This window comes from Meles meles, chromosome 11, assembly GCF_922984935.1.
Source record: "Meles meles chromosome 11, mMelMel3.1 paternal haplotype, whole genome shotgun sequence".
Lineage (NCBI taxonomy): Eukaryota > Metazoa > Chordata > Mammalia > Carnivora > Mustelidae > Meles > Meles meles.
The window spans coordinates 3,755,737-3,780,034 of record NC_060076.1 but is presented as its reverse complement, the minus strand read 5'-3'; the positions used below and the strand labels follow the sequence as shown (position 1 = coordinate 3,780,034).

Sequence of the window (24,298 nt, the reverse complement as noted above, 5' to 3'; positions counted from 1 at the left end):
CAGCCTGCAGGGACAGCTAACACACGGGATGACGGAACGTCTGCCACACCCTAGCAGGCCAGAGGGACGGGCCTCAGCTGAAAGGTGAAACAGAACGGGGCACAGGCAACATCTTGCTCACAAGGCAAAGCAGCTGGGTGGTTTAAACTATCACACGTGCAGACACGTAGGGGCTTAGTTGGCCAGTTTCAACCTAAGCCCCAGGATGACCCAGATGTCAAGAATGGGCCCGGAGGTCTGGGTGCGTGTGAAGCCCCACCTGTGAGGGGCAAGACACAGGAAGGTCCCCCGCCCTGCTGCACTGATAGCCTGGCCCAGGGGAGCTGGGCATGAGCGGGAGCCGCAGTCCCGGCTCTTACCATTAACAGACCAACAGATGTGACCACTGTCCTCTTCGTGCTGGTCAGTCTCTGCTGCATGTCTGGGGAATCTCACGAGCCTGACTTTGAAAAGAACCCGGGCTGAGGGATGACTGTGGCCGTGCAGCAGCTGGAGGCGCTGGGCTGCAGGGCCCTGTGGCGGCGCCGCGGGCCAGAGCTGGCCCCTCCGAGGGGGAGGACCCTGGCGCCGCCCCGCACGGGCTGAGCGACTCTCTAAGTCTGGCCAAAGCTTGATTTCTCCTCGTGCCAGTCTGCTCACCCACAAAAGGATTAAGTGAACTAATGAATCAAAGCGCTTCTCACAGTGCCTGTTGCGAAGGCCCTCATTAAATGTTGACTGTTATCGTTATTAACAGTATGGAAAAGAGGAAAGGCGGGAGGGAAGGAGCCGTCATCAGACATCTGACACCCGTCATGTGGCCCAGGGACGGCTTTGATCAATGATAACAACACCTTGTATTTTTGTGTTTGCAAATCATGCGCATTCAGCATTTGAATCTCACAGAGACCAGAGTGGAAAGAAGACCAAAGAGGGGGAAATGAAAGTGGTCCGTCGGGGCTCATCTCCAGGAGCTCTAACAGTGAGCAGGGTCCACTGGGGAGGCGGTGGGCCCCCACGGCTGGGAGGCCTGGAGCTGAGGCCTTCTGGACAGAGGAGCCACACAACGGGCGAGTCAAGGGCCGGCTGCGGTGGGAGCCCTCGGGAGGATTCCAGGAAGCACTCGCCCATCGCTTACAGACTCAGAGAGAGGAAGCGGCACAGTGGGAGAAAGCACCGCCGGCTCCAGGCCAGGTGCTCCGCGTTCAGTCCCTTCTCCCACGGGCCCCACGGCGCGGCCGCGCTATCACCAGGGCCACGATCCAGCTCAGAACACCGGACAGTGGCTCCAGGTTTCCCCACTGCACTGCACCCTCCTGCCTCTGGACCCCGAGGGAAACCAGAGAAGAAGTGGGATCCAGACCTTCCCTGCCATCTTCTCAGACAGCTTTTGAGGTAACTGCCCCCCCAAAACACAAAGCTCCTACCACCCACGCCAGGGGCTGCTACTCTGCCGGTTTCAAACCAGTCTTCCACAGACGCAAACCAATGACCTTTTGCTTCAAGCCTGTTTCTTCTGCTACGTGAACAACTATCTGCTCACATAGAAAAACATCTGTAGCAAGTTCCAAACACTTGTTACTTTGCCCAATATCAACTCTAGAACCTGGAAGCTTCCACAAAGGGTACGCAAGGCAGCGTCCAAGTGCTCGGAGCACGGACTCCAGGCTCTCTCAGATGCGGGGCCATGGGACCAGGCCTGCCCACATCCTGCCAGGTTACTGGACACCAGCCTTGGTCGCAGGGCCCCGGTGAAGTCTCTGTGGGATCCGCACGTGCACTCGGCAGAGCCACGTCTGCGCAGAAGCCCCGAAGAGTCTCACAGACCCACGCTGCCACTCCAGGGCGGTGCTCCGGCCGCAACCTCTTCTGGATCACTACGTAGGGAAGACACTGTTCTCCACTCTGCACTGTTGCTGCACGCCCAGGGCCAGAATGAAGAGTGTATCGGAAAAAGACTTGCAGCCATTTCATTGAGGTCATAACAGGGTGCAGAGGTTCTGGCCTTGTCAAGTAAGGAGCACGGAAGGGCTGGGGACACACACCTTCCTACTCAGAAAGGAGCCCAAAGACCATGGGGACAGATGACAGGAGTGAGTCAACCCCAGGAGGGGCCAGAACGGGCCCAGGATGACGGAAACGGAACTGAACCATGTGTTCCGAGGGGAAAGCTGAGGCCCATGGCGTCCTTTCCTATCTGTCCAGTGGCGCGAACCAGAAGAGCCCGGAGCAAGGCCAACCGAACAAAGGGCCGGGCCCCTCCTGTTGCACACCGCCCCAACCGCTGTCTGCCTAGTCGTGCCGGGCCAGTCGCCTCTGCCAACTCTGGTGCCTGGAAGGCTCCGACAGTGAACGTGACCGCCCCGGCACCCTCCCCGGAGAGGCTGGCTGGGTTCCTGTTCTTTGTTGTCAGCCCTGACTGCTTGACTGAAAGCACAGCCTGTGGTTGCCGCTGTCTGCAGGTGACCCAGGTGTGGAGGCAGAGCAGGGTCACTGCGGAATCCCTCTAATCGCCTCATTAGCCTGGTGGGGCCGAGGGGGTGTTGGTTTCACAAGGAGGCCCAGGGCTGGTAATTGCATGGTGTCAGAGAGAAAAAAATAGTGGTAGAAGCGAAAGGCCGAATGTAAAAAGCTGCACGTGCACCACTGTAATTAAGCCGGGGCCCACAGTCCCCGCCCGGCGAGAAGGGAAGGGAATGGAGACCGGTCTCGTACCGGCTGAGCTGCAGGGAAGGGGCGAGCCCTCCACCGGAGCCTGTGCCTGCCCAGGCCACCCAGCCGGAGCGGCCTACAAATGCGATGCAGTGAGCTCAAAACCTGCAGGGGGCGGGGCAACAACGCTGGGCTGGGCCACGTGCTCCACCAGAAGAGACCGGCCACCGTCCGCAATACTCCTGTCCCTGCTGCAGCCTGGACAACACACGAGAGCGCACTCTCCTCGGTACAAACGTCCCGAAGCAATGATCCAGGTGGACTTCCAAGCGACCCCCCTTCTCTCCCTCGGCAGAGGCCAGGTGGACGCGGTCCCATCTACAGCCGGGGCAGCTCATCCAGGTTCTGCGTTAAATTATCATCGATTCATCCCGCTTCCCATTCAGAGCGCACATACGCTCGGCCAGCACATCACGGCCTTCCTGTGTTGAGGGCACTCCATCACCTGCTCCAAGGACCTGGGTCTACCTGTTAGTCAAGTTCGTGACCACCCCCACCCCACTCTTCATGACTTCAGACTTCCCTGAACCAGGGTCACCGGGGTTGGGGCCTGGGCCTCTGCGCTGTATAAAGGTCCCCCGGGGAGTCTGAGAGCAGGTTCTGCTCCCTTGCTCTGCAGGACACGCACATCTGTCCTCGAAGCTTTGTTGGGTGGTCCTTAGCTCTTTCCCTCTGGTCTTCAGGCTGAAGTTGCGTGATCTGACCTTCCTGAATCGGCTTGTCCTCATATTCTGTGGGCTGATCCCCAGGCCTAGGCCGCCTGTGAAGCCTGGGAAACTGAGCCAGAGGCCTAGGCCCTCAGGTTGCTTGGCAAAGGCCCTGAGAGAACAGGGAAAATGGGGGCTGTGCGACGCAGGTCCTTGGGAAGAGCGGGTCTGCTGCTGTCGCGTGCCTGAGTCGTTAGAGCCACGAGACCCAGCAAAAGGCTGGCCGCGAGGGTGATGGGTGAGGGCTGTGCAGCTGTTCGGCCTGGAGCACAGGTCAGAGGGGATAGAGTGGCCGCAGAGTACTCCAGAAGGCCTGAGGAAGGTGACGGGCCAAGAGCCCCCACTGACGGCGGCAGGGCTGGAGAGTGGCAGGAAGAGAGCAGTGCAAGGCAGCCAGGGCGGTCAGCGGTGTGACCTGGTTAGGAGAGGTCTGAGCCACATGCAGGGGCGCGGCTCCTCACAGAGATCCCTACGTTTTCAAGCGTGGCTTTGTCCAGCCTCTGATCTCATGTTTGGCCAATCTTTTTTACAGGATAACCGGCTCAATGAAATCGAGAGAATTTTCACAGTGGGCAAGATTCCAGGCTTTGCCTTCAGCTAATTAAGTGACATTAGGGAGGCGGTAAATGCCACATAAAAATGGGCAGGCAAGCTGCTCCGATGATGAGAATATTGCCTTGCGGGGAGGGGCAGCTGCCGCTTCCCCATGAGTGTCTCAGAGAGGACCTGCTCCGTGTCTTCAAGGTTGTTCCCGATAAGACAAGTTCAAGGGTGGCCACACTCTCCGCTCCCCACCGCACGGATGCTCACAGGGACGGGGAAGGCGGGCGCGAAGGCGGGCCGTCGTCCCCAGCAACAAGTGCTCCGTGTGTTCACGTGTGACACCGTGTCGACGTCCTGCACTCATCACCTGGTTTGGTCCCCACGGCAGCACCATGAAGCTCCAGTTCCCCCACTTGGGAGGCAAGGGGACTAGGCAGGGAGAGAGCCTCAGTCGCCCCACCCAGGGCACGAGCAGGGGACGTGGCGCATCACCGACTCCTCATCACCGTGTGGCCCTCCCTGGCTCGGCACCGACGACATGAGGGGACACCAGAGTACTAGTCAGGAGGGACGCTCAGTAGTTACTTAACCACCGCTGAACAGGCGGGGTGACAGTCACAGCCAGTGACAGGGCAGAGGCCTTCAAAATTGAAAAACGCCCCAGATGGAGCTCTGCAAAACCCCCAGTTTCAACCCTGGGGATAAAGCGTTTGTGATCGCTCACACGGAAGTCTGGCACGCACCTCTCCAGGAGGATGTTTACTTGCTGTAGAGGCAAGTACTTTGGCTCTTAGTACTTTTACTTTGGCTTTGGGGCGCCCCGAGGCCAGGACCCAGGGGAGCCAGCCCCCGCGCACCCCTGCATTACTGACCGCAGCCCGTGGAGCACCGGCCGCATGCACATAGCCAGCGGCCAGCAGCCGGGGCTAAGAGCGCCTTCGTTTCAGACTGTTTGCCCATTTGGTAAGACCAGGTAACACTCAAGAAGGCTGGTGTGAGAAAATGTATACAAATAAAACAAAACTGCGTTTCCTTTGAGAACAGTCAACAATTCAGACTGTTGTTCCTCTACTAATTTTAAGGAGAGGGAGGCGAGAACAGAGGAGCAGTTATCGGCTTCCTGGTAAAGGCGATGTCACGGATGTTTCTAGGCACTAAGAAAAACATCAGAAAGACACAGGTGGCAGAAGCCGGGGTAGACAAGTCTTAGGCAGCTACAGACCAAACTGTTTGGGGAAGAGGAGCCCTTTCATGGTTCCCGCACAGAACTCACACGAGAGAGGGCAGTTACAACCCCCAGACTCGCTCTTCCATATCGTCACGGTGGCTCTGAGACTGTGAGGCGCTCGTTCTGCTCTTGAACCATTCTCCACGGTGTCAGACAGGTGAGGGGTCCGCAGCCCTCCGCGGCACGCCTGCTCACGACGGGTGTGCGGCTGTCCACACAGACACCCTGGGAAAGCAGGCAGCCCCGCCCTCCCGCAGCAGACAGCACCGGCCTCCGTGTCTCCGGGGAAGACAGAAATTCTCAAAGTCTGTTACCTTTGCTTCTCTGAAGCAAGTGCTGAGTCTACCAAGCTTCAAATCGGAACGGCGTCTGGCAAGGGGAAAGGCTGGGTTTGGGACGGATGTTGCTCAGGGGCCACTCAATATTTTAGCACCAGCGCCGACTCCCTGTGCAGCCGTGTGCGTCAGGGTCCGGGGTGGGGGCGGCTCTGACAGGTCCGCATGTAGGTGTCAGGAGAGTTTTGTAACTATGACTGTATTTGCGTGCCGGAGAGAAACGCCTCGTGCTCCCTGTCACAGCCAAGGATGGAAAAGGAGCCACAGACCTGGTGATTAACATCTCATTTGGGGACACCGTTTCTTTCCCCGAAGACGGGTCAAGTGGAGGAAGAGAAGCACAGACGAGGTGACCCTCCCTGCGCCGTGGCGGGGAAACAGGTCCCTGAGCTGACCTGCCCTTGGTTTGCGTTCCTAACACCCAAACTCCTCGTCTGGCGCACGGCAAAGCGAGACAGGATTTTGTGCAGCGTGAGGTGGATTTGGTTTGCAGGTATCCGAGGTTTGCACGAACACAGGACTACTCCAGGCAGTCAACCCCATCAAGTGGAATGTGGCATAATTTGGTGAATTTAGTGCTATTACTTGATCCGTCCATACAAAACACAGGGAACCACTCTCTTTCTTGACAGATGGATTTCAGAGGAGACGCCAGAGCTCAGAACAATCACTGTGGCCACAGCATAACTCTCTGCACTTTGTGGACTTTAACGGACTTTTTCTTCCCAGTGCTCAAAAAGCAGCAACTGGCATTTGCTTGAGCCCTGACTGAGGTGTGGAAAATCTGTCACGTTTTCTCTGCCGCGCACCCCGACCACGATGATACGGTCCGTGTGCAGATTAGCTGCACAGTCATTCTTCTGGCGGGAGTGACAAGCTTTCCCCAAACGAGAGAAGGTGCCTGCCGTACCCCCGAGCGCCCGTCTGCTTTAGAGAGGCAGGGGTGGGGTGCGAGGGTGTGAGAGTGTGGAGAGAAATGCCTTCAAAAGAAGGGCATAACAACCCAAAAAGTAGCTGTAACTGAGTGGTGACATGGCCAGAACAGAGAGCGGTATTGTCACGGGCAGAGTAATCCTGTGACACACTGCTGTCACTCACCACCCGGCTCCCTGCCGCGCCAGCCAGACATCAAAGGCCGCCCCATACCATCTTACATGCTCTTTACCGGCTAATCAGCCCATTCTTCCCTAAATAAAGCCCTGTTAAATCCCCTGCTCACAGGGGTATCGTAGTCCTGGTGCCCATCTGCTAGCAGGGTCAGCCGAAGCAGGAGGCGGCGGCTTGCTCTCTCCCTGGTGGCTTCTCAAGGTAAGGACAATGCTGGCTCCAAGTCCCCCTCCCAACTGCCTCCCTGCCTTGCCGCTCCGTTTTCCCGGATCTGGGGAAGAGCGGAGGACATCCCAGTCTGAAGAGCTGCTATCTGGATTAACACTTGCTAATGAAATTCCCGGTCATAAAGGTACATCAGCTGCAAACAATAAAACACGGGAACCGCGTTTATCTGCGGGGAGAGGAAGCAGCAAAATACGTGTTTCCCACCAGTAATCAGCCGGCAGGCACATTCCTATCTTCTCGCAGTGCCAACATCTTAGACGGTGGCAGGATGGCCTGGCTTCCAGATCACTGGGAGGTCACCCTCGGACCTGACCGCAGGCCTCACACACTCACAATCAAAGTCAGCCTGGAGAGCCAGAAGCCACCTCCAACCCCAGACGGCAACCTGCGGCCGGCACGCCGCCATCGTGCCTGGGAGTGGATGTGAGGCGTCTCGAGGACGGGCAGAGACGTCGCTGGCTGCAGCCCTACCCAGAACATGTAGCAGGGGTAGCAGGCTGCGCCCTGCACCTCAAAACCGCCTGGAAGAAACCAGAGCCGGTGTGTCTTAGTCTTGTCTGGGCACGGATGAAAGCAGCGATGAGGAGAACGACTCGCTTCACAGAATTACTGGAGTACAGTCCTATATGAAAGGTGTTAATATAAGAAAAAAAAAGCAACCATCTTAAAAATCCCCAAGCCGGCAGGAGAATTAGGCAAATTTTATCTGTTACAAAGAGCCTTGTAGGTGCCAAGTCCCGGAACAGGAAATTGGATGTTCCAGAACATTAACCCACCTGGTTGCTAGGTCTGTGTTCTAAGGTGCTTCAATTGTAGGACCCACCCTTGTGCTGATTCTCAAAACAGTCCTGGGAAAACGCTAAAAACATCCATTTCCTTCTCCCTTCTGTAGCTGGGGAACCCGAGGCCCTGGGAAATTAAGCAGAAATGCGGCCCAAAGCCCAGCGGCTCACATCTACAGTGGCACCACAGCTGAGTTCAAGTCCCCTGCACGCAAGGCCAGCGATCACGTCCCTGCACCGGGCGGTCCTCTCTCCCTTTTGTCACCGCGCCCCAGAGAAACCAGGCGCTGACGAGGGCGGCAGTGGCGAATGCACAAGCAGCCGCTGTGCGGGAACGTGCAGGGATTCTAGGTCAGGGCAGGTGGGTTTGGCATTTGTAATTAATAAGCAAAAAGTATGACGCTCCACACAAAATAACTGCCCAGAGCATTCAAGGGTTCACTGCCCCCCCAAATGTCTGTTCAATCTATCCTTCCCGCCCACGTGCTACACAAACGCCCCCTACAAGCAGCCCGTGGGATCTGAAGTATTCTGGTTCCTGCAAAGGGGCTGGGGCTGGTATTAAAGGTGCACCTTGGCTCTGAGGGGAGAAAGACCTTTTGCAAAGGTATTTTGTGGAGTTTCAGGACCTCCTGAAACTGCAGAGCCCAGGCTTCACCCTACAGGGCAGCCCTCCTCCCTCTCCTCTGGAGAGCTGGGAACATGCTTCCCGCCAGTGTCTGGCACTTGCCCCTGCGTGTGCTCAGCACCAAGGAGAGCGACACAGTGCGGGGCGTCCAGTGGGGGCCCCCGGAGCCCGCCTTTCAAGGCCCACCCAGCCTGCAGGAGAAAGGCACTAAGCTGGAACACGCCGCTCCTCCCAGCTCACCAGGACCGGGCCAGGCAGATTTCATAGAATACGCCAGAAGTTTTCGTACGAGCCCTGGAGAACTTTCCAGGGTGAACCACAGCACATCTGAAGCTTTGACTCCAGCAAGTCCCCGAGTCACTCTGCTGGTGGGTAGGGAGGACACCCCCACAGATTTGTCTTGCTGCCCCGTTAATATCCCCAGAACATGTGGAGCCAGCAGGAGACCCCACTGCGTTTCCGTGGGTGCCTTAAAAACCGCCAGAGGAGGTGTTTCCCTCTGGCTCCAAGCACTGACTACGCTGTGAGAGGGGCAGACCCTGGTGATGGTTTCCCGCAAGGACCAAAGACGGAGGAGCACACATCAGCCTCGCACGTCCCCTCCCCGCTGCCGCTGGGCGCGGAGCTCTCCACACCCACCTGACTCCCAGCCATCTGTCGCGGGGCAAACTCCACTCATCTTACCTGTTCAGGTTTGCTTTCCTTCTCTTCACAGCTGCGACACCGAGATTCTGGGGGGCGTCCCTCAGCCCGAAGCTCTTGGCCACGTGGCCGAGGTGCAGTGACCGGACATGGAAGATGGGCTTCAGCTCCCGGGGGTAGGTGGCGTAGGCGCGGATGAAGGCCTGCAGAGCTGGCAGGGAAGAAGGGTCAGAGAGGCCGTCAGGATGGGGGCTCGGAGTGCCCCCATGTGCCCTGGCCCGGCAGCCGTCCTGCCCACTTTATCTTGCCGGACATCATGCGACATACAGCCCGGACAGCGCCACATACAGGAACCACCCAAATCTTAACTTGATTTTGCTGTGCAGCGTGTCCCCATCCTGGACGGCAGGGCCCCGTTTTCTCCCCCGTCACAGGCTTGGGGCCTTCCTTGCACGGTCGCTAGGACACAGCAGGCAGCTAGTAAGTGTTTGTTGTATAAGTGAATGAAAAGCAGAACAAGTGAAGAAACTAGGACATGGTCAGTATGGCATTCCCTCATGAAAAACGAGATCATCAGAACTTTACGTCACGGAAACGTTTTCCTAATTCAATTTCACTTATTTTTTGGCATAGCTAACACATGCACGTGTTATAAAATTCAAAAGGTTCCCAAGGCTTTACTGTGCTTGTCATTCTGCTTACCGCCACGCCGGTCTACCGGGGCTGTAAGACTTGCTCTCCCGCAGGCCCCGCCTCCGCACACCCCCCGCCCCCCCCCCCCCCCCCCCCCCCGCCCCGGACGGCTGCCGTGTCCTTGTGGACTGCTGGGATTTTAAAACCAAATTCATTCTAAAGCACCTGAGATTTACTGATACAGTGCTCCTTACCCATTTGAAAACTGCATTAAAAAGGCAATGAAAACAGAATTCTAAAGAGGAGGAAGGCAATTATTAAATTCCTAAAACAGCCCACAAAATGGTCCCTCCTCCCTGAAGTGCTGCCAACAGTCTAGAGATGTCCGTCCGACAGTGCATCATGGAGGTTTCGGTCCTGTCTTAAAGTTGAGGCGGAGGCGCCCCTGTTCTGGAGCCGGCGCTGCCAGAGAACAGGCAGACCTGGTTCCCGGGAGTGGGGAGCTTTGGCTACACCTTATCTTGGTAATCCTTTGAGGAAAGAGAGACGTTCCTATACCCAGTTCCTCTGGAACGTACTGCAGTTCCAATGACAGTCAGGGTCTGCCCTTCTCACTGCAACAGGGCAGGAGGGGATGGCTCCGAGGAGCCCCAAGCCCAGCACCGCTCCCTTCCCCTTCCGAGCCCAGCTCTCCCCCTGGCCAAGCCGGAGCCCAGCACCACGCGTCGCATGGAAAAGCAGGCGCTAAACACCAGCCTCGCTCGCCCTCGCCTGTCGAGCCACTGGACTGGCAAGTTTGCCCACAGCTTAAACGTAATATCCCAGCAGCACCTGGAGATTGGCGTTTATGAACAGTAATAAAAAGTGTCATTTTAGCAGATCAGCTCCTGGAAGGATCCTGGGAATCCATGAAAGCTCTATTTACTGAGTAAAGTGAACTCCTTTTCCCAATCGATGAGAAATAATAACCAAGGCAACTCCCGGCACCCCGCCGTCCGTCTGTGCTCACTGTCCTTTTTAATAACCGGGGACTCGCTTTTTCAGGGGAAATCTTCAACCCTTCACATGGCCTGCACCGCCCGCAGGTTCTGACACTGGGTTCCAGACACTGCATAGTCCTGTCCTCGGGAAAGCCCCGCGGCCACCACTCCGGGAGGAGCAGGCCTCTTCTCCCCATGCCCCGCCCCTTTCCCTCCCAAGCCTCAAGCCTGACTCGAGGTCTCACGAAGCGGACAGCAGCCCCACCAAGCCAGGCCAGAGACTCCGCACCTGGACAGACTCAGTGGCCCAAGGGCCAGCCCAGGCCCCCTCATGCACACCGCTCTCCCCAGTAAGCCGCTCAGCCCCCTATTCCTGCACCAAATGGAAGAGCTGAGGTTGGGGAGCCTCTGTCCCCGGAGACGCAGCTGCCCAGCCAACAGCTCCACAGGTGAAACGAGTTTGCCAAGAAAGGGCAAATGGGTCTTCTCCCGCCACCACCGCTCACGCAGCATTTGGCGCTGTGTATTTTTACTAACCCTCCTTGTCCTCGCAGCTCCTGTCTCCCTGGGGCCAGTGACACCTGGCTGTCCTCACATCCCTGAATGGCCTCCCGTGTTTGGGTGGTTCAGGGAAGCAGGAATTCCTGCAGAAGCTGCTTGCAGAGGCTTCCTGGGGGCAATGTCGACAACGTGCCGTGGGAACAGGGGCTGCGGGGCCCAGAGGAGCGGACAGCAGAGAGGGCGTTCACTGGGGACGCCGCGGGACACTGTGGTTTCTGAGAGTGTGCACCCTGGAGTCACAGGCTCCTGTCTCGTAGCTGTAAGGGAATCTACTTCAGCCTTGTTCCTAAAGTCAGAGTTATTGGCCATCTGACCAGGAACAGCAGTATCTTACGGACGATACTTGAGGTCAGAGAGGAAGGGAGGAGAGACACTTGCCCCCGCCCTCCTGACACATGGTACAAAGCGCTCATCCGAGCACCGGCCCAGCTGCGATGACTCGTCGGGAGGGAGGGAAGGAGCTAATCTGTCCTCAGTGGCCTGGGTGTTCTCGACTTGGAGAAGCAGCCCCTCCCGGGCAGGCACGACTCCTCCGCACGCGGCCCCCGAAGCCAGAGGGGCCTCACTGCAGGAAAGCAGGGGTTTGTAGGTAAAGAACTCCAGTTTCCGAGACGTCTCTTCAGGAGTCCGGAGTGCAGACTTCTGTTGGCACAGTCTTTAGCCACTTGAATCCAGCTAAAGGAGGCAAGAGATGAGGGGAAAGGGCGACTGCTTCCGGAAATGGACAACGACCACACGCTGGTTGTGAACAATGACGGGGTCAGAAAATGCAAAAGGAAGACAAAGGCTACATACTTGGCCTGGTTTCTAACTAGTTTTCTGCCATAAAGGCAAAACCCAGCTGCTTTGTTAATTATTCATGAGGTGGGCTCTGGAATGGCCTATAAGGGAGGCCCGTCAGTAGCGGGGAATTTGCATATGCAGACTGAAAGGCAGCGACGGTCTGGACCTGTGAGGTGCGTCCGTCCCGTGCGGTGAACTGAACAGCCCCGCGCGCGCCCACACCTCTGAGTTCTGCACGCGCCGCGCCAGCAGAGGGGGGCCTGCAGCGGCCGACACCTGCCATGGGCGGCTTCCTCCCGGACCATCACCGGTCTGAGGTGGACGTCAAGTGGCAGAGAAAAATGCCCATCTCTTTCCTTCTTGGTGCCTTAACCCAGCAGAGGGGCCCCGCTCCGATGTCCGTTAGACCAGTAACTCTGCTTGTTTCTTGGCATGGGTTCCCGCGGTGCCGACGCCGAATGAAAACCGTAAACCGCACTCAGGACGCCTTGCTACACCTTTACTCTGACGGCCAGACCCCCTGAGACAGTCGTAGTGTCGCCGGGAGATCCAAAACACCTCTGACCTCAAAACCAATGACAAAAACGGCGGCGTGGCCTGGAGTTCTTCCTTTTCATTGCCACTTGGCCACTAACCTAGAAATCCTGCACACAACACCTCGGCCGCACCCCAGCGAGCTCCCTGTGCCCGTGAACAGACGTCTGTCGTCCCGCCGTGACAGGTCATGTACTCCTCTTGAGAGAGCCGCGTGCTGGTGCTTCTCTGAAAGTCGGTCCGGAGGAAACCCCCCCAGGAGCCGCGGACTTCACCGGAGGGAAATGCGAGCACGGGCAACGAGGAGAACACGGTCCGGGAGCTGCACGCTTGTTATATGTGTGGTCACGGGGCCGTCCCCAGACTTCATCTTCCATCCTACGCAGTGGTCTGTTCCAGCGTGATGGCAGCAACTGAGGGCTGCCTGTATAGTGTGCCGGGGTACACGGTAGGCACTCAGAACACGTGCCGCCTAACCCATTCTTGTGCTCGATTTCCTGATGACCACAACGGCCTGGAACCAGTCCCCCAGCACTCACCGTTGCCCCCCAGTCTGTTCTCACACCGACCATCTTTTCCAACCTCTGCGGGCTATGGTACATCTCTGCTCCAAGTCCTGCAATGGCTCCCACCGCCCTTGGGATCCCCCAAAGTCCCTGACAGCTTCCAAGTCTCCTCTGTTGCATGGGTCTTCCCCTCCTCTGGCCACACTGGCCTCCCTCCCCGCCCCCGAACTCCTCTGGGCCTAGCACGCCCTTCTGTCGGCAGCCGTTGTGTTAGTAGTATGAGACTCAATCTGCTCAAGCTGCCTTCACAGCGGGGCTCCCCCTGACCCTCTGTGCAAAATGCACTCTGACCATTCACTCCTTCACCTCCCTCACCTGCTGTGTCTCCTACAGTTCTTGACACCTTTGAGCAGACCGATTTATTTACTTATTTACACTATGCTCACTGTCTGCGTCCCCACTAGAGTGTTAGAGAACTTAGGGTTTCTGTTTTGATTCCTGATGTATCTCAAGCACCTAGAACGGTGACTAATTCAATAACTAGTTGTTAAATGAATGATTTTTTTTTTTTTTTAAATTTCAATTTCTAAAAGGAAAAGCTGAGGCTGTGGCGTTCACATACTGGTAAGCCAGCCTGACATTCCTCTCAAAGTAGCAGGTAACCGGCAGAAAGCAGCAAGGGGCCCCAGCGCGGACTGCATCTCACTGGCACATGCGACCCACCCACCGGCCACGATGCACGGCATGTCACCGTAATAACATCCTGCTGTTCTAAGCCCCTTCCTGCGTGAACTGCTGAGTCCCCACTAACGCCCGGTGATCCCAGGAGCCACGTTATCCAATGAGAGGGCCTGAATAGTAAATGAACACCTATAGCTCTCCTGGAAATTCCCTAGGAATTGGGCTCGAAGTCTAGGCCTTCCCTCGGTACTGTTCTCTCTCATCCTCCTTTGTATGACCAAACCGAGACTGCTCAGGTCTGATGCTTCTGGTCCTTAGCTTCGTCTCCAATTTCCACGCCTACAACGATCTCTGCTGACATGGCACGTCCCATCTATCCAGTTTTCAAAGAAACACAAAAATGGATCCCTGAGATCCAAGTCACTGGATCAAAGTTCTCGTCCTACGTAAGCCAAAATAAAGCCTCATTTGTGCGAAACATGGGGAAGGATGAAATTAGCATTTAATATCGCTTTAAAGCCTTCTGTGCCTGTTTCTAGACCCTGTGGAACAAGGGAGACCAAAGGCTTTTGCGGAGAGCAGAGACCCCCAGTTGGCCTCTTAGTCTGTCGGGGGTCTGCGGGTGGAGGTGGGACGGCGTCCTGGGGGCTGTCCGTCCACGAGCACCTACAAAATCCACCGACCTTTCTTTGCCCAGGAGACCCTCCTCTCACTGGAGTGCACGTAATCTTCAAATACCGTCTGCAGGACCGTGGCTCGCTCTCGGATTTCCTGGGGGCCGGCAGCACGGGATTTCTGGGAGGGTGGCGGAAGGATTAAACAAGAGACAGAGTCAGAGTCAGGAATAATGAAGCACTTTATAATAGATTTAATAACAGTAAAATCACCCGGTAACCACTGCGGGGCCAACAAGGGTAATCCTTTCAATATTACTAGAGGAAAAACGGGAGCTATAAGGATGTTAAAGTCAAGCAGAGATGAAGATGGCTTTGTGAGGGAGAAGATCGGGTCTATTTATTTACTTGTTTACTTACTTACTCGTCCTCCTGGCCTCTTGCTCAAAATGAATGCCCACTGGAGACATTCTGGAATTTTCTGAGTCCAATCTGGGCATTTAAAACATCACTGAACACAGGCAGGTTTCACATGACTTGTGTGTCCTACCGAGGCCTTAAATCTTCCCCTTCCCTCAAGCTCCTCAGGGGAACAATGGGACCTTCTCTTTAAGAGGGTCCCACAGGGGCCTGCCTGACACTGAGCCTGTCCTTGAATTTCAGAGCATGCTCCCTCATCCCTGGGGAGGCAAAGACTTGTAGTGTTTCAGATCCACTCTTTCAGCCCGGGACCACCGTGCTGGATGCCAGGGTCCTGTCATGGAGCAGGGGCTGCTCCTTCACACCACATTCAGAGAAGACCACACGATCTCCGAAGCAAATGTGGCATCTGTACGCACCCAGGTTCTACAGACGGAAAACGTTAATAAAAACTCATATCCTTCCCATTCTTCAAAAATCCCAGAGAAAAGATTTCCTTTCTTTATATCCCCCTAAAACTGAGTGTTGTTTCCTATGTCCTTTTTTTTCCCCCCTAAAGTAGGCTTGAAACCCAGTGTGGGGCTTGAACTTGCAACCCTGAGATCGAGGGTTACACGCTCTTCCAACTGAGCCAGCCAGGTATCCCTGTTTCCTACGTCTGAAAACACCGGTGCTTTCTACTGAACGTGAATCTGAGATCCAAAGAACCCAGATTCTCCAAACTCAACTTGGCTAATATGTCTCCCCCAAGACATCGATGCTCTCGGAGATGCTACCGGGTCTCTACAGTAGCCAACACCCACCGCCCACGTGGGTCACCAGGAGACAGTGTGAGCCCCAGTCCCTGCTTCCCTCAACCCCGCAGAAGACAGGGTGTCCGCACCTGTGTCTGGAGCCTAACCTAGGCTGCAGAGTCTCTTTCCCTTTTAAAGCTGCCAGAGGACGAACAAAGGGGAGAGAAGAAAAAAACCTCATTCTTCGGGTCCACGTCCCTCTCTGTATTCATAGAGACTTTAACAACCTGAAAATGTTTTTAGCTTCGTCAAATCGCTCCTGCTACCTGTTTGGTTGATGACAGTCTAGCTGATTTCACAGTACGTGGTCCCCTAAGGGTTTCATCCACTCAAATGTCAAGAGAAAAGTCACTCCGGGGCGGTGTTATGAAAGTGGACATTTGCTGTTGTCATTAACGAGGATTTTTTTTTTTTTTAACCCTCTTAACTGATGTGAAACGCAAACTTTTTTTCTTTTTTGCTGCCCTCCTCTCGTTGAGCCCCTCAGCAACTCAACTGTCACCTTCCTTGTGTGCGTGTGTTTTTAATATGAATGTGAAATTAGCGAGGATGCCCTTTCCCCTGGCGGACAGAATCCTCTGTTATTAAAAAGTAAAGCACTTTAATAATGAAAACTTTTTCCTCTTTTTCCTGTGTTTTAACTGTTTAAAATTAATGAGAAGGGCAGAATGGTTGTCAAAGCGATATTGAAAGCCGGGCAGCCAGGACCGAATGAGCACAAAAATCCCTCTAGAGTGTTAGATAAACAGAGCTCCAGCCTGCTCGAATCCCTCTGTTGGTTATTGTATACATTCTGTAACAGCTCTCAGAATAGATCTGAGAGCCAGGGAGGCAGAGAGGTTTCAGAATTCCAATAAAGGCCTCAAATTAAAGACAGCCTGGTGCGAATTCCAGGAGAAAATTAAAGAGACCTCAAGCTTAAGTGACAGGTGACTTGCTTCTGTGTCACAACCGTCAGGGGATTTAGTGATAATATGGCAATATATTACAAAGGGCTTTTCTTATTCCCCCTTTAGGTTTCAAAATGAGGCATCTTTTCTTCCCAACCAAAAAAAAAAAAAAAAAAAAATTACATACACACACATATATAATGTGTGTGTACAAGTGACACAGGTAGAAAAAAGGCAATAATACTAGGTTCACGCATTTGAAATGAGGAGGTCAGTTTTAGGGAAATATGAGGAAAAGTTAATGCAGAAAACATAATATACTCAGGAAAAAGCACGTCTTTCTCTCTCTACCCACACTTCCAGAAATACTTCATTTTAAAATTACCCCTCTTGAGAATGAGGTGTTTCTCAGTTGTCTTCTGGGGAGGACAGTCTAAATTTAAACTGCAGACAGGGGCAGAGCCACGCACGCAGCGCCAGCTCGGTCCCAGACAGGGAGAACGCCGCCCTAATGAGAGTGGGTCAACGCCCGGAGGGCGCACGACGAGTGCCCTGCAGGGCCGGCGCGCCCACCCCTCAGAGACGCCCAGACCCGGCACTGGTTAAGGGAGCTACCTGGCAACGAGTGGACCAGGGCTGGCTTAGGAAAACGCAGTTCCAACGGTCCACACTCAGGATTCCTTCGTCCGTAAGGCCTACTGCTCCCGGAGAGAAGAGACGATCAAAGGGACTGACGGAAGGGGCCACCGATCTCATTTTAGTATCTTACCACGGCCCAGTTTTTTGTTAAGACCCATTTGCAGGCGTGTTTCATAGAACAAAAAACTCGTAGAAAAAGCATGTTTGGGCTGTGTGCATACTTTGAAGATGAAAATTTCACACCTATCGAGAGGCAACAGAGGAGCTGAAGACACCCGGGCTGCGTTTTTTTTGTTTTTTTTTTTTTGGTAAGCACATCTTGATATTGCTAACTTCTAAGGTATTTTTAAAGCTAAACGGAAGGATTTTGTTTTAATCACCTGATTGCCAAGTTGAGTTTCACCCTCACGCTTCCCTAGAACCTTCCGGGTGCTTCCCAGCAAAGTTGAAAGATCAAATTTATTCTCTTTGTAGGTGGGAGAGCATTCGCACACCCAGACGCAGCCATATATATTTCATACACCTAAATATGAAATATACATTTTACAGATGCTGCCCTCACTCTCTTTCTGTTCACAGAAGCCCAAAAATGTATGTGCCAAAGGGACATTTACAATGGACTTCAAGCGAGTGAGGAGAAGAGGGCCTTATAATGAGGTGTCTGGCTACGTGTGTAAAAGGCCTGTGTACTGAGCTCACATTTATCTGTCTGTGCCGGTTCATGTGCTAGACACACTGCCCAGACTGCAAACAGCAATTAAAACACACTGTATTTCTTACGAGAAACGGAACTACGAGTCGTACCTAGCATCCACTTTATTCGTCTTACTATTCACCCGGATCACACACGTCAATCCCTCCTCCAGGCTGTAGTTCTGTGTGATAATTAGGAATACAGTCAATTTCATTTGGTTTCTCTTTGGCCTCTGAATTCAAGTTAACTGTGGCTAAACAAGCCAGGTTTGCATCAACGGGACACAGGGGACCTAGTACGATTAGTATTCGAAGCTAACCAGTTATTTTGGTGTCAGTGAAAGCCCAACCTTGCTGGGCCATTTTTTTTCTATTTTCAAAAGACTTTGTTTATTTATCTGAGAGAGAGAGAGAGAGCAAGCAAGCACACAGAAGTTGCAGGGGCGGGGTGGGGGGGTGAGGCAGAGGGAGAAGCAGATTCCCCGCTGAGTAGGGAGCCTGACGTGGGACTCAGTCCCGGGACCCTGAGATCCTGACCTGAGCTGAAGGCAGATGCTTCCCCGACTGAGCCACCCAGGCGCTCTAAGCGTCTTTTTCTTTTTAAAAACGAAGTCCACCGTACCTTAAAAATATAAAATACGCTACTTGTCCCCCTCCATCAAGGCAGGAGCTTGGGGCTGGGACAAAGTGACATGGCCCAGAAGTGCATGGAATGTTTTCTACCGCATTTTAGCTCAGCCGCACAGGAACCTTCAGGATGGGTGCCCGTGTTCTCAGCTTACAGATGGGCACACTGAGGCCGCAGAGATGACAACCTGTCCCAGGCTGCAGAACCACCAGCTGCGAGGCAGGGACTGAAACCCAAGTCTGCCTGCCTGGGGGCCCAGCACGGCTTCAAGGCTGGCCTCACGCCCAGGAAGGGACTTACAGGGTTGGGGGTGGGGGGGGGAGGCGTCGGCGCACAAGGCCACGGGAGGGTCAGGTGGAGGAACGGCCATGGCTGGCTCCTGGAAGAGCAGAGGGCACTGCGGCTGCCCTGCACCCTCGGGGGGAACGTGCGCCCCATCCACAGAAGCACTTGACGGTCAGCTCCCTGGACAGAACTGGTGTGTGCCCGGTTTGGGGACAAGCACCGACACCAGAGCCGGTCCCCGGAAGTGCAAGTGAAGATGAGGCGGGACTGAACCTTCACGGTCTCCTTCTGTGGCTTTACAGTTGCTCTTATTTCTGGGGAGCAGGCAGATGCTAACGTTGCAGCCGACACCGCAGAAAGCCCTGGGCTTCGTGTCACCGAGTCTGAACTCTGAACCCCACATCTGCCACTGACGATGATGATGACAGACACCCTTCAGAACTGTGTTGGGGTTTTTAGGTTCTTTCCCCCTCAATCCCCTGATCTCCCCGTGAGAATACGAACATGACGTATGAAGCAATGCTTAGGAGGCTCTAGTCGTGGTCCAGAGCCCCGGAGCTGCTAACGGGGATTAGGAATCCGACCCCGAGGCCGTGCCCTTAACCTCCGCTACGCTGCCCGCAGGAACGGCTCCCTGCCTCCCCTATGCTGTCCCACGCCTGTAATGAAGTGTCAAGGGGAACATGAGAAAACCCAACCTAGAAGCAGCTGCAGGAGAAATGTGCCAGGACCAGTGAGAGTCTGTTTTGGTGACTGGTCCCCTCCCCTGACAACAAACGATTACTGTGGGATGTTTCCTGACGAAATACCGCTTACAGCAACTGTTGATCGACGGAAGCTTTAACTGCTTCTCTCGCTTGCAGGGCTCTCTGCTGCCGTGGCGCTCACTGACCAAGTCTCACCCCGATGACGACGACGGCTATCGTCACCCGGCTGAGCAGCCGTCTAGCTGTGCTGCCCCGGTCTCGGGAACAGTCGGGGAGGCACGCTGCCACAGCGGGCCGACCGCGCGCTCTGAAGTCAGGCTGCCCCTGCGGACGTCCCCTCACCCCTCGCTCCAGGCCCTGTCCACTCACCTAGGACGTGGGACAACACCGGGTCGCTGGTAGGAGCCAGCGGGACCGAGTGTGTGAAGAGTGCGGCAGGGGCCCGGGACACATGCTGGGATGTGTCCCTCTGCCTTTTCTAGGATACATTTCCTCAGGTTCCCTCTGGAACAAGAGGACTGAAGTCAGGGCCTGTCAAACCAGGTCCCAGCCTCAGGGAGAAGATCGATCCAAATAAAGACACCTCTTGACACACAGAAGAAACTCTTACCCCTCATCTATTTGGCTCTAATTTTCCAGTCTATCCTTAGGCGTAAGAAAACAAATGTAAAATATTCAAATTAATATTTCATAGACAAAGCTGCATTTGGCAACATTACACACACGTGTCTGTGACGTCCCGGGCATGGGTGGCAGTGGGGTGGGGAACAGCAGCCGAGCAGGGGCCAAGCCACAGAGAAGCAGCAGGAAGGATGCCCCGGGTCTCTCCGTGGAACTGCCTGGATAACACAGACTTTTCTCCCTAATGATCTCAACGTCACTCCTCTTCGGAGTGTGGCACCCACACTAAAAACTGGGTGAATTAAGTGTGCCTGAAAGGAGACACAGAGAGACCTAGTTCTTCCATGTTGTCTTGGGCCGAGGGGTCCCGTCAGTCGTCCTCGCTGATCATCTGGACAGGGACCACCAGGGCCGAGCATGTAACCCTGCCCCGAACTCACTCTAGGCCAGGAGGAGCCCTGCTTTCTGGGAAGCCTGTTGTGGCCCGGTGGACTTCCGGAATGGACGGCAGCCCATTAACCGGATGAGACCAGCAAATGCATCCGGAGGCAAAGAGAGAGAAAACCACAATCAAGGTTTGGCCTCCCTTAACGTTCACGGTCCCTTAGATGCCCGCTTGACAGAGGAACGAACGATCCCACGCACACAGTCTCCATCACCCCAGATCAAGAAATGAGTGACGTCTGTTCACAAGTACGAAAGTAAAAAACTCACCTGGCTTCCCCACCGGCTCCCTTTGAAACAGTCGTCCCTTGTCAGAACAGACAAAATCTCTTCCATCTTCATCTCAGAAACGCTGCGAAGGGAAGAGCACATCAAGGTAAACTTTCTGTTCTTCCAATATCTGGAATCTTGATGCGTAAAACTGGCCTGTTCTCAAGCTAATTGGATATAAAGCAGAAGCTACATGTGTACAGGAAATAGTTTCCTAAGCCTTCAGAAGGAGCTTGGAAGGAAGGGACCTCTGTGACACGACAGGGACAGATGGGGTCATACTTCCAACACTCTCCATCTTCTCTGGTGACTTGCAAACAGGCTACATTTAGACTCGACTCTCCTCTGTAGGGATCATGCCATTTTTTTTTTTTAAGATTTTATTTATTTATTTGACAGACAAAGATCACAAGTAGGCAAAGAGGCAGGCAGAGAGAGAAAGGGGAAACCAGGCTCCCTGCTGAGCAGAGAGCCCGATGCGGGCCTTGATCCCAGGACCCTGAGATCATGACCTAAGCCGAAGGCAGAGGTTTAAGCCACTGAGCCCCCCCAGGCACCCCGCGTCATTGTTTCTGAATACATCTCAACACGGAGGCCTGCTTATTCCTAGACTACCTTGACTTGGGCAGAAGAAGAAATTAAACAAAACAACATTTCCGATAGTCTCTTTTGTTTTAGACTTTAAAAAAAGCCAGGGGTGGGTCTAGGTGGCCAAAGGTCCTTAACCGCTGGGGTCAGCTCCTCGGGGAAGGCTGAGCAGTGACCCCAGCACCCAGAGCTCTTCTCCTCCACCCAGAAGGGCGTCTACCTTCTCACCTCTTAATTATTAAGGGTGGGGGACAAATGACCTCTGACGGACCCAGAGCTGTGGACAAACAGCTGAGATCACGGTTTGGGCTTCTGCTGTGAGCAGAAGCCACCCTGAGCCGGGTGAGGAGGCCCACCCTGCGCCGGGTGAGGAGGCCCACCCTGCCTCGTGACCCGGCGGGGAAGCCTCCGCGTCCCCCACGTCCTGCGACACCACGGCACTGAGGCTCGGGCGGTGCATGCAGACTCAGGTATTAGGGCCTGAGGAAGAAGCGGGAGCTGCTGAAAACGTACTTCTCAGGGAGAGGAAAGAAAAAAAAAGGGAAGGAGGAGTTCTGGGGAGAAAAACAGATCATAAAAAGATAAATGATTTCCTTGTATGTTGTTTCTTTTTATTTTTTTAATGTAACAGCAAATTAATACATGAATGGCAACCTCTCACGTGGGAGAAGACATTTCTCCCCCTCTCCCCCAAAGGTTACTCTGACAAAGCTGTGAATGAAAATGTCACATCTCTGACAGCAATCTACCTGAAATGTGTCACTGCTTCCCCGAACACCCCCAAGCCCCTGCCCCTCCACGTTCTCTCCGCTGCTAGCTCGCAGGCCTGCGGATACGTGAAATCTTTTTACAGCAGGAGGAGTCAACCGGAGAAGGCAAGGCAGGTACCGTGAGGGTAGCAGTTTGGGGGAAAGGGCTCATGATTTCATGGAAAATCTATTTTTCACATGAGAGAGCAAAGCTGCGGCTGCCGAGCTTGCTTCTTGTTCATGCCTGGAAATCCGAAGGGGAAAACACGGCCAGGCCTCTCCTCCTCTTTATCTAGCGGACTTGCCTCTATTTGTCACCTCTTTTCTTGAGAGGCAAAAAAGGAAAAGTAAAAGGAACCTAAGGACTTGGGGGTGAGCTCTGGAAGCAGGGAGGAGGAGACAAAGAATAAGGTCACTCAGAGGCGGGGATACAAAGAACTACATGCACCGCCGAGGCCGCGCGCTCTGCAAGGAGGGTCGTGCAGACACTGCGGCCAGGGCCCGGCCCTGCTGTGCGTGTCCACGTGACAGCGCGGGCGCCCAGGCCCCGTGAGTGAGCGGTGAGTGAGCGGTGAGTGAGCGGAGGAGCGGAGAGCCGACTGGAGTGATTTACAGTTTAAAAGGGCCTCCCTCGCAGTCTAAGAAATCGCTGCTTCTGAGGAACAAAGCCAATCTACTCTGCTTGTTTATGGTTCTAGCAACAGATCTGATCCACCCTGTCTTACTATGAAAAGAGACAGAAAAATAAACTCAGGGAACTGTCTCGTGCCTGATCTACGAAATACACGTTTTGATGAAGCATTTACATTTTAATAAACCAATGACGACTTTCATTAGAAACACGTCTAAAGGAGAAGCGGAAAACAGGGAAGAAGTTGGCAAACACCAGGAAGTCAGAAGGATGCAGAAACGAAGTCCTGGGCATCTAGACAGAGGTGGCAACGGCCCAGGGCGCCTGTCTCGTGCCCCAGCTGCTAAATTACACTGTCAGGGCGAGTCCCACAGTGCGCGGTGTGCGAAGGCAGGCGCCAATTTGCTGTGATGGGCCTTGCTGCCGTGAGCCTCGGCCTGCCTTCCTGAATCTCTGCTTTAATTCATCAGCCGTCCCAGCATCCTGCTGCCTGGCTCCCAGGTTCTTAGGCAAAACACACACACACACACACACACCCTTCCATCTCCATTTTTCTTTCTTTCTTTTTTTTTTTTTTCATATTTAGCAGTGTACCTTTTGTATTCCAAAAATGTTCAAGTCTGCTTCCTTCCATGGCACACTTTGTAATCAGGTCTTCTTACGTGTAATTTTCTTGTGTTAAGTCAAGATACCCAACATCCAGCCCTTCCTCAGAAATCAAGAAGCACGAGCCAAGGCTACAACGTAACTCCGATCTGGTATTTTGGGGCGGGGAGGGGGGGTATTGATTACATCAGGCCCACAGAGCAGTCAGTGGATGAGGGGCCCAAAGTTCAGTGGGGGCATTTTCAGGGCAGAAATGAAAAGGACTCTTTCCCGTGGGAATGGATGATCTCTCCACAAGGGACCCGGCTCTCTTCCTCTGGGTACTTCTGTCTTGATCTTTCTGAGCTTCCCCTGCAAGCCCAAACACTCAGAACCCCTGGATCGTGGTGCTTCTCTGGAATGGGCACACAGCTGTGCTGGCTCCCCCACGAATACTGCTGGCATGGTTTTTTCCAGAGGAGACGGTCACAGAGAACGAGTGTACTTCTTTTTTTTTTTTTTTTTTTTTTTTTTAAGATTTTATTTATTTGACAGAGAGAAATCACAAGAGAGGCAGGCAGAGAGAGAGGAAGGGAAGCAGGCTCTCCGCTGAGCAGAGAGCCCGATGCGGGACTCGATCCCAGGATCCTGAGATCATGACCTGAGCCGAAGGCAGCGGCTTAACCCACTGAGCCACCCAGGCGCCCCGACGAGTGTACTTCTTGTAGCTTTAAAATACTCGTGGCTCTCTAATATTCAGGCTGGTGCCGGCTATTACTTTCCCCTTTCGAATTCAGGTTTACCTTTGAGCCTTTCAGAGCCATCAGCCTGAATGCATTTATTAAAGACAGCTTGAGAGCAGAGAGGCAGAGGCACCCAGGCGCATGCTGTGGGCCTGGGCAAGTATCGCCTGACTTCATGATGCGGGCGCCCACTTTTCTGAGCTTATCGGGTCCCAGTGAATGAGCCCAGGAGAACATCCAGGAGCTGAGGACGGGAAGGAATGGAGAACATGAATCTGTACGTCTGGAACAGAAGGTGGGGGAAAGGCAGCTGAGGGTAAGAGGCAGCCGAGGTGCAGTGACGACAAATTCGCCCATGGGTGCCGACACCTGGCTCTGAAAACACTTTCTGGAGGGTGACAAGTTCCCGTGCCCAAGGACAACAGTCG

The 24,298-nt window shown here is 54.2% G+C and overlaps 1 protein-coding gene across 1 annotated transcript in view; it reads right to left on the bottom strand.

The window, feature by feature from the left end:
• The window catches only part of DDX31 (DEAD-box helicase 31), a 67,784-nt gene that overhangs the window by 7,798 nt on the left and 35,688 nt on the right, over positions 1 to 24,298 (bottom strand). Inside the window, exons 17-19 of the mRNA XM_046023025.1 lie at positions 20,575 to 20,656; positions 14,253 to 14,364; positions 8,934 to 9,102 (exon numbers count right to left, since the gene is read on the bottom strand). Of these exons, the coding sequence (XP_045878981.1) occupies positions 8,934 to 9,102; positions 14,253 to 14,364; positions 20,575 to 20,656 (363 nt within the window). The remainder of the gene's footprint in view (positions 1 to 8,933; positions 9,103 to 14,252; positions 14,365 to 20,574; positions 20,657 to 24,298) is intronic.